The 10,206-nt window shown below is 44.5% G+C and overlaps 1 protein-coding gene across 1 annotated transcript in view; it reads left to right on the top strand.

Annotated features, from left to right (window-relative positions):
- The first annotated feature begins 5,723 nt into the window (after nt 1-5,723).
- The window catches only part of LOC109928509 (storkhead-box protein 2), a 292,089-nt gene continuing 287,606 nt past the window's right edge, over nt 5,724-10,206 (top strand). Inside the window, exon 1 of the mRNA XM_020528489.2 lies at nt 5,724-6,154. Coding sequence (XP_020384078.1) covers nt 5,818-6,154 — 337 coding nt within the window. The 5' untranslated portion in view covers nt 5,724-5,817. The remainder of the gene's footprint in view (nt 6,155-10,206) is intronic.

Genomic DNA, 10,206 nt, shown 5'->3' with positions numbered 1-10,206 from the left:
ACAGTACAACTAGTTTTGTGTTTGTAAAATCATATTCTCCTACTGTATTTTCTTTCATAGCGCTATCTAATCTGATAGCAAGAGTTTTGTCTGGTGGTCTGTTCCAGAGTCTCTGATAATGCAGTTACATTGCCAGAAGTAAATGACAGCAGATAAGGGAGAGTTTATTTTGTTGTTCTTGTTTAATTGAAAGGAAGTTCCTGAATTAGGTTTGCTGGATTCCTGGGTTGGCACCTTTGAAATTGAAAACTGCTTGAAAGAATCACAGGCTCTTGTGTACTATTACCGAAGCATTGGAATTTGATGTCCAATTGTTGAAGGACCAGGGGTGGAGGTGAGAGAATAATGGGCAGTGGTCATAAAATGAGCTATCTTCTGGGGCACTACTGTACTCATTCTTACCCATTTCCACTGATATTTTACTAGCGCCGGGTATGTGTCTGGCTGTTTACCCAACCTTGGGCCAATTGAGCCCCTTTAGTGCTTACTGCATGGTCACAGGATCAAAATCCTGAAACTCCCTTCCTAACACGGTGGCTCAGTGGTTAGCACTGCAGCCTCACAGCGCCAGGGACCTGGGTTCGATTCCAGCCTCGGGCGACTGACTGTATGGAGTTTGCACGTTCTCCCCGTGTCTGCGTGGGTTTTCTCCGGGTGCTCCGGTTTCCTCCCACAGTCCAAAGATGTGCAGGCTAGGTGGGTTGGCCGTGCTAAATTGCCCATAGTGTTCAGGGGTGTGTGGGTTATAGAGAGGATGGGTCTGGGTGAGATGGTCCAAGGGTCGGTGTGGACTTGTTGGGCCGAAGGGCCTGTTTCCACACTGTAGGGATTCTATGATCTATGATCGATGAACAGCACTTAACACCCTAAGGATAGCCAAGAAAGCAGGTCGCCAGGGTGTTTAGGGATGGGCGAACAATGCTGACCTAGCTAATGGCACACACGCATGGCATGAACGAATGGAAGAAAGATGGCCAATGAAGTGGCTCATTATACCCTGCAGGCCTTGTCATGGGCTTGGTGGGAAGGCCACTGGTAAGACCAACTTGTTTACCCGTCTCCAAACAGACATCTAACCAACACCCTTCTCATAGAACCATAGAATCTCTACGGTGTGGGAACAGGCCAATCGGCCCAACAGGTCCACAGCGCTCCTCCGAAGACCATCCCAGCCAGACCATCCCCCTACACCTTCCCCATAACCCTGCATTTCGCATGGCTAATCCACCTAATTTACATACCCAAAAGACATCCCTGGAAGTATTCCCAGGAATATCCTCCCTAAGTACAGCTGTCATGTTATCCGTAATCAAAAATGCCACTTGCCCTCTTCTCTTGCCCCCCACTCCTTTCTACCTTTCCTATAGCATCTATACTCTGGAATATTAAACTGCCAATCCTGTCCATTCCTGAGCCATGTCTCTGTAATCGCTATGATATCCCAGTCCCATGTTCCCAACCATGCCCTGAGTTCATCTGCCTTACCTGTTAGGCCTCTTGCATTAAAATAAATACAGTTTAATTTAACAGTCCTACCTTGTTCTCTGCTTTGTTCTTGCTTGCCCTGAGTGTTTGACTTGCTCCTTTTCCCAATTGCCCCAGTCTCAGACTGATCTCTTTTCTCACTATCTCCCTCTACTAAAGACATCTTTGCAACTTAACAATCTACAGACCCAGAAAATTGCCCAGTCTTACTGCTCTAAAAACACTGCTCCAGGCTACCTTAGTAACTATGCTTGACTGTCTGTTTCACAATGTTGTTAGCTAGTCGTGCAGGCTGAAAATCTGAATGAAACTAACATACGAAAGCAAAAAATTAACTCGCTTCACCCATGCATCACACTTCCTATTGCAGACATCGATTATGATACACATATGTAAATGCTTAAAGTGTAGTAAGTAAGTTGGTGAGTTGCAAGCACGAATAGCCACATGAGAATAAGATGTAGGCCACTAATTAGTAATAAAGATGTAGTGGAGCTAATTTAGGGGAAAACTACAGAAAAAATCAAGAGCTATTCAGTAATGATAATGAGGACCTTTAATTATCCTATATAAACTTAGATAGTAAATAGTGTAAAGAGCAGAGAAGGGAAGTGTTTCTAAAGTGTGTATTGGAAAGTTTTATACATCAGTATATATCCAGTCCAAAGTGGAAGGAGGCATTGCTGGACTTCGTTCTAGGCAATGAGGTTGGTCAAGTGTCAGTAGAAGAACAGTAAGGGAACAGCAATCATAGCATTATGAGGTTTAAGTTGGTCTTGGAAAAAGACAAGGAACAATCTAAAGTGAAAATGATAACTGACCAAAGGAACAATTTCAATGGGAAAGACAACAATTTCAGAATCAGAATTGCTACAGTGCAGTATGAGGCCATTCAGGTCATCATGTGTAATGAAAAAGAGGAAGGATGCAGTTAGAAATCACAAGAGCAAAGAAAGAGAATTGGGAGTGTTTAGAGGTCTCTTTAGGAGCAGTACACATCAGAAGGAAGGACCAAGAGCTAAGAAAAAGAGACAAATAGGAATAGTAACGAGTAGAGAAAAAAAACAAGAACATCAGCTAAAGTTTAGAGAGTGCTGAAATTCCCTGTTTGCCATGGAGGAATAGGCTTATCTACGCTTTGGTCTAAATTTGTAAAATTAGAATTTCAGTTTCCCAAGGAGAGAAAAAGTAAAAAGAATGACCTTGGCTCAGTGATAGCACTTATCATACTTCTGAATTGCAATAATTTCAAACCTCATGACTGATATTTCAGCATATAATCTAGCATCGCACTTCAGCAGCTATTACAACAGTACAAGAGCTACTTTTTGGAAGAGATGGTAAAACAAGACTCTGTCAAAGCTCTTGGTTGGGTGTAAATGATTTATAAGTGTCTTCAGAGATAAGCAGGGACATTTTGCTGTTGTCCTGGCTGACATTTATTGCTCAATTGACACCACTGAGGTTGACTTTATCATAATTTATTTAATTGCTGACTATGGGTACTTGTAGAAAATTGACTATCACTCCCCACATTTCAAAAATTTTTAATTGGTTGTGAAGCATTTTGAACTCTCTGACAGCTGTATAAAAATGTGTCCTCCCTTTAAATGGGAAGGAAACAGATAAGTTAATTCACGGGGAGATATCTCCATTGCGCTCATAAAATGTAACATTGTAATTGTCCTCTCTGGGATAAATGGGATTGATGAATGAAGAATGCAGTGAATTCCTTAAAAATAATTGGGAATTGTGCGCTATCACAGTCTCAAAGCTTGAAATACTTTACATGCAATTAGTGGGTGAGTAAACAGATGTTCTACATATATTAAGGTTTCACAAACATGAGATAAATTCCACAAATAAGGTAAATGACCATTTAATCTGCTTTTACTGATTTCTTTGTGCAATAATGGTCAGCCAAGGCACAAAGGGAATTTATACTCCTTGACCAGAAGGGTCTGTAACATCCACTGATCAGGCTAACGTCACTCTAGATCAGATGCTCAGGTCTAGGAGTGGCAGAGCAATCCTCCATTTTTTAACATCAACATAAGAATACTATCAACAGTGCCACAAGTAAATGTCTTCGGAAGCAAATTACACCACTTCACACTTTTGAATTATCTAGGGCTGATGCATTGGACAAAGGAAAATAAACCGCGGCACAGTGGCACAGTGGTTAGCGCTGCTGTTCATAGTACCTGGGACCTGGATTTGATTCCACCCTCACACGACTGTCTGTGTGGAGTTTGCACGTTCTCCCCATGTCTGTGTGGGTTTCCTCCAGGTGCTCTGATTTCCTCCCACAGTCAAAAGATGTGCAAATTAGGTGGATTGGCCATGCTAAATTGCCCATAGTGTCCAGGGAGGTGCAGGCTAGGTGGATTAAGCATGGGAACTGCAGGGTTACAGGAATGGGGTGGGATGGTCTTCAGAGGGTCAGTGTCAACTTGAGGGACTGAGGGGCTTGCTTCCATAATCTATGGATTCTATGATCTAATTTCTTCCACAATCCAATGAGCCAGATGAGAATGAGTGATGGAGGAGGGAAAGAACAGGGAAGCTTGCTCTCCACCATAGCTGCCAACAAGCAAATTGCAATGGATCACCAAACTCTCCCTGCATACCAGTTTCAAAAAAGGGCAGAAAAGTAACCCAGAAGTTCAAAGCAAAATGCTGCAGATGCTGGAAATCTGAAACAAATGCAGAAATTGCTGGAGAAACTGAGCAGGTCTGGCAGCATACGTGGAAAGAGAAACAGAATGAATGTTTCTAGTGGGTATGATCTTTCATAACTTCAGGACAGGGCTAACACTTATCCATGAGCAAATGTCAATTGAAAAACATTGTCTGGTCATTGATTCTCATTGTGTGCCTTCCTGTATACTAGTCACTACACTTAAAAACATAATATCTTAATTGGCTGTCAAGGGCTTGGGGATGATCCCACCGGCAAGTTGATTATTTTATTGCACCACATCACTTAACAGTCCTGCAGCATAGGAATGGCCAGTTTTGTGGGGAACTGCAGAGATCTTTGTCAGGGTCAGGTAACCAGTGTGTTGCAGCTTTCATGTCCAGTGATGTTGAATATGGAATAAAATCCAAAAGAACTACGGATGCTGTAAATCAGAAACAAAAACAGAAGTTGCTGGAAAAGCTCAGCAGGTCTGGCAGCATCTGTGAAGAGAAATCAGGGTCAGCCTTTCGGGTCCGGTGACCCTTCCTCAGAACTGAACCTCAAAACCCAGTTGTGAGGAAGGGTCACCGGACCCGAAACATTAAATCTGATTTCTCTGCACAGATGCTCCCAGACCTACTGAGCTTTTCCAACAACTTCTGTTGATAACTGAATATGGACATCAACCTCTGCCCCCTCCCGGGGCTCCTGCCAGCAACACACCGACCCCTACTCGCAGGATCCAGTGTGAGCCGGGACCGCGCGGGTCAGCATGCAGTGTCGGGAACGCGCGGTCCAGCTTGTATGAGGCGGGAGCGCGCGGGTCAGCTTGCATGTGCTGGGAACGCGCTGGCCAGACTGGGTGAATCGGGAACGCGCGGTCCAGCTTGCATGAATCGGGAACGCGCGGTCCAGCTTGCATGAGTCGGACACGCGCGGTCCAGTTTGTATGAGGCGGGAGCGCACGGGTCAGCTTGCATGTGTTGGGAACGCGCTGGCCAGATTGGGTGATTCGGGAACGCGCGAGTGAGCTTGTGTGGGCCGGGACGCGCGCTGCCCGGGTTGTGTGAGCCGGGAACGCGCGAGTGAGCTTGTGGGAGCCGGGGCGCGCGCTGGTACGTGCGCAAGATCGGGAGCCCGCAGGCCAGCTCGCGTGAGCCGGGTACGCGGTCGCGCGCCGGTTGTGTGTGAGGGGTTGGGAGGGGGGCGGGGGTGGGTGAGGAGTCGGACGCGCGCGAGTGGAGCGCGCTGCAGGTGTTGGAGCCGTCCTGCGGGAGGCAGAGTCGCACCTTCACAGCAGGGTCTGGGAGTGGGAGTGGGGGTAAAGGAACAGGGTCTTCCCAGGAGCAAAGGACAGGTTTCGGGAGCCCAAGGCAGGTGGAGGTGCGTGTGGAAGGGGGCAGGACTGCATCCCCAACCCCCCCCCCCCCCCCCCCCCCCTCACCGTGAGGCCCCCCCCCCCCCAACCCCGAGCTCCCCCCCCCCCCCCACCTCCAGCCGTCTCAGCACTCTATACCATCAGTCCGAAGAAATGCAAAGCATCGCTACCTGCGGGTATTCATTCCAGAGGCTGAGAGTAACACTCTGCGGATAGTTTGTCAGTTTGTTGGGTCCCGAGTTGCAGGAGTGTCGGATCTTTAACCTCGGGCATGCCACCGGGAATGGAGAAGTTTCTGCAGATCGCCCCTCACTCTCTGGCCGTGGTGCTGGCTCGGACCGGCGCGGCCAGGGCTACAGTGGCGGCCACTGACAACATTCAGCACCATCACACCGGCTACGAGATCTTCGCCGACTTTAAAGCCGAGAACATGCAGCACTTCTGGAACAAGAGAGTGACAGACGCCATCTCGGAAGTTTTCTTCCTCGGCTGGATCGACGAACACGTCCTGCTGATCCAGGGCAAGGAGTCCCACTTGGAAGTCTTGAGGGAAGCCTGGATGAGGAGATCCCTTAAACCTCCCCGAGGCTTCAGTATAAAATATCTGGGTGAGTGCGAACACCTTCATTCAGCATAACACGTTTTGGTTTTGAACAAGTATTTTTGGGGAACAGTGCACCACCGCGATGTAGTGAGCTGCTTTAACGAAAAGCAAAATACTGTGTGGAGACTGGAAATCATGTGTACAATCCGAGTGCAAATGGTTCATTGTCAGATCTTGCCCCGGGATTTGAACCCCAAATCTCTCTAGTTGCTTCTCCAATACCACAGCCACTTGATTATCGTCCCTTTCGAAACTACCAACTCTAGTTGACAATGATGAACTTTTCAACACTATTTGGGCAGTTTCCAGAAGGACATAATAATAGAGCAAACGCATTTGCACGGACTCATGTAGCACATTGTTTTTAGAAATCGTCCTAAATTTGTTTGATGCCTTTAACAGACGCGTCAGTAAAGTTTATTTAAAATGCCCTCACAAAAGATGGACTAGACATTGCAAATATTTGGATGATAGTGACATCCAATCCAGCTTGCTGAATAAAGAGCATGTAATCCTGATTTATTGTTTTTGAACTCTGACATAACAGCGCAAACCTTAATATCTCAGCCTGCTATTTCAACTAGTTATCTTTCAATATTTACAGAAACGGCTAACTGTACAGGCAACATTTCTCTGGTAGAACGGAGGTATTGCAAATCCATTCTGGTCGAACAGACCAGACCCTGAGCGAAAGCGTCCGTGTTTGCGAAGCCTGTTTACCCAGATCAGATGATCTACGAAAGCTATAACTCTTAGCTGCTGGTTGGAATGCTGCCATGCAACCGGACTATTGAATAGCTTCTCTTTAGACACATAATTATGTCATTAATGCGCTCCGATCTAATGAAGAATAATTTGAGAATATTCATCCACTTAGATATAGAATTAGTTGGGAAAGAATACATAATTTTATCGATTGTTGATTAGCTAAAAGGTTTTAATGTCATGCGATGATTCCCATTGCGTTTTAAAATATACAAGCCCAAACTGATTGCAATAATGATATTGTATATATCTATTTTATATTTAATAGTGCCATACTTAGCAGCTAGGTGAGTAAATGGATGATACTTTGTATCTTCATAATCTTCGAAAAACAATTCCAATGATGCATATAAACCAGCATGCTGACACACATCGCCAGCTCTTCGTTCTTGTGTTTCATGCCCATGGAGGTCACCATATGCTCTGTCAATTACAAGAAAAATTACAAAATTCAACAATTTACACAAAAGCTATTTCGTAAAGCATAGAAACAGGCTATACTGGAGTTGAAATGTAGTCTCAAAATTTTGAATGGAGTCAGTTTGGAGTGCACCTGACCACTACCCATGGTAGCCTGTTGTTTTTCAAAAGTGGACAATATATATTGGAAACCCCAAATCAAAGGTGTAGCTATGTATGGTCTCTGATTGGTTTCTGCACTGATTGTTATACCAATTAGCCTGTGTTAGAATATTCATTGTGCAAAATACTGAAAGAGTGGAGTTTGGAGAGGCATTTGGGCCAAAAGCATCTTTTTCTATCAAAGTGCAGAGCTGTTGATTTTGACAGCTGGTAGTTTTGTTCTATCATTGCTGATTTTCAAAGTTGCTGTTTATTAAAACAAGGCAATGGTCAGATGTTCTTTAGGATGCAGTATCCTCTAATGGTTTTACAATTAAGGTTTTGATATTGCAAGTAGCCAACAACATTAAGCCCCAGTTCCCACTAAATTGCTGACCACTCAACTCTCTCCTCTATATTAGCCTGTATTTTTGATGATTCTATCTCTTCAGCTGCTAGTTCCACTGTCTTGAAATCAGCTGTCATCACCCCTTTCCTCAAAAATGTGTTTGGTTCTCATTTGCCCTGGAACGCAGTTGGAGATTGGAAATATGCTAAAGCTGGCCTTATTATTGATGTCCACATCCTGTGAAAGAATAATATTTTAAAAAATCTTTAACCCTACCCTCCTCACCACTCATATTCAAACATCTTTTCCTTTCCAAAGTCGTTGAACATGGATACCTTAGAGTCTTACAGCATGGAAACAGACCCTTCAGTCCAACCAGTCCATGCCGACCATGTTTCCAAACTAAACTAGTCCCACCTGGCAGCACTTGGCCCATATCTCTCCAAACCTTTCTTATTCATGAAGTTATCTAAATATTTTTTAAACATTATAACTGTACCTGCATTCACCAGTTTTTCTGGCAGTTCCTTCCACACACGAACCACTTTCTGTGTAAAGAAAAGTTGCCCTTCATGTCCTTTTTAAATCTTTCCCCTCACCATAAAAATATGCCCCCTCGTTTTAAACTCCAGTAATGCCTCCATCAGGTTTCAATCTCTGCCATGCAACAAAAACAGCTCTTAACAAAGTTACAAACAATATCCAATGTGATCGAAACAAAGAAAACTTTCCTTCCTCATCCTGTTTGCTGCTTTTGACACATTTGACTACATCCTCAGCTTCCAAATCTTCTCTGTTGCTTGAAACTGCTCTCACCTGAATTTTGTTTCCTTATCTGATCTCAACCAGAGATTCAATTTCAATGGCTTATCTTCCTGTCTCTGTACATCTCAAGTGTCTCAAAGATCTATCCATTGTCCCCAACTCTCATCTTCACACTGTTCCTTGACAATATCATCTGAAGCCGAACTATCCCTTACTGTATTTATCTTCACTATTCCATTAATGCGAATTGTCACAAAGTGTATCTGACACTCAGTGTAGGATGAGATTCTAGAAATTAAATATTATGAAAGCTGAAATGATTGGCAACATCCTTGTAAATCTTTTCTGAACCCTTGCAAGTTTCACTACATCCTTCCTATAGCAGGGAGACCAGAATTACACACTATATTCCAAAAATGGCTTAAACAATGTCATGTACAGGCTCAACATGATCTCCCAACTCCTATATTCAGTGCACTGACCAGACAACACAATGAAGGGTATTTTCAATGTGAAGATGGGACTTTGTCTTCAAAAGAAGTATGCAGTAGTCACACTTACTCATACTGCCATAGACAGATGCATCTGCAGCAGGCAGTTAGGGGAGGATGTGGTCATATACGTAGTTCCCACACCATCTGCCTGAAACCCTGTCTATCAGGCAAGGGCAGCAAGTGGGTATGGGAGGAGTGTTGCTGCTGGTGGAGGGGTATGTGGTAATCAGCAGGAGCTTTACTTTTCCATTTTTACCTGATTCCATGAGATTTTATGGTGTCAATGTTCTAGTGCAGTTCTGTCCTGACTGTGTATGACTGTACTGCCACCTCTGCTGGGTCTGTCCTGCTGGTGGGACATTGTGTGTAAGGTATGGTTTTGTGACCATGACAATATTAGACTGTTGCTTGAATGGGCTGTGAGACAGCTCCCCCAGTTTTGTCCGTAGCCTCCAGATTGTAGTAAGGAGGACTCTGCTGTGTCGATAGGGCAGGGTTTGTCATTGTTGTTTCTGGTCCCTTCATTGATTGCTCAGCTCTTTCAGAGGGCAGTTAAGAGTAAACCACATTGCTATGGGTTTGGAGTCACAATGAGGCCAGACCAATAAGGATGGCTGTTTCTTTCCCTAAACAGCATTTAAAAACCAGATGGATTTTTACAGCATTCAACAATAGTTTTGTGTCATCATTAGACTTCTGGTTCCAGATTTTTATTGAATTCAGATTCAGGTCCACAGTTCCCTGAAAGTGGCAACACAGTTACATAAAGTGGTCAAGAAGGCATATGGCATGCTTGCTTTCATCGGTCGGGGCAGAGAGCATAAAAATTGGCAAGTCATGTTGCAGCTATAAAGAACTTTAATTAGGCCACATTTAGAATATTGCACACAGTCCTGGCTGCCACACCACCCGAAGGATGTGGAGACTGTGGAAAAGGTACAGAAAATGTTTACCAGAATGTTAGACAACAAGGTGCAGGGATAGAGGAGAGGATAGGTGGAGAGGAAACAAGCAGGTCGAAGAGGCGGGGATGGAGCCAGTAAAGGTGAGTGTAGGTAGGGAGTTAGGAAGGGGATAGGTCAGTCCAGGGAGGACGGACAGGTCAAGGGGGCGGGATGAGGT

Source organism: Rhincodon typus, chromosome 3 (genome assembly GCF_021869965.1).
Source record: "Rhincodon typus isolate 14 chromosome 3, sRhiTyp1.1, whole genome shotgun sequence".
Classification (NCBI taxonomy): Eukaryota; Metazoa; Chordata; class Chondrichthyes; order Orectolobiformes; family Rhincodontidae; genus Rhincodon; species Rhincodon typus.
The sequence above is the reverse complement of the archived record's forward strand: the minus strand, read 5'-3'. Positions and strand labels throughout refer to the sequence as shown.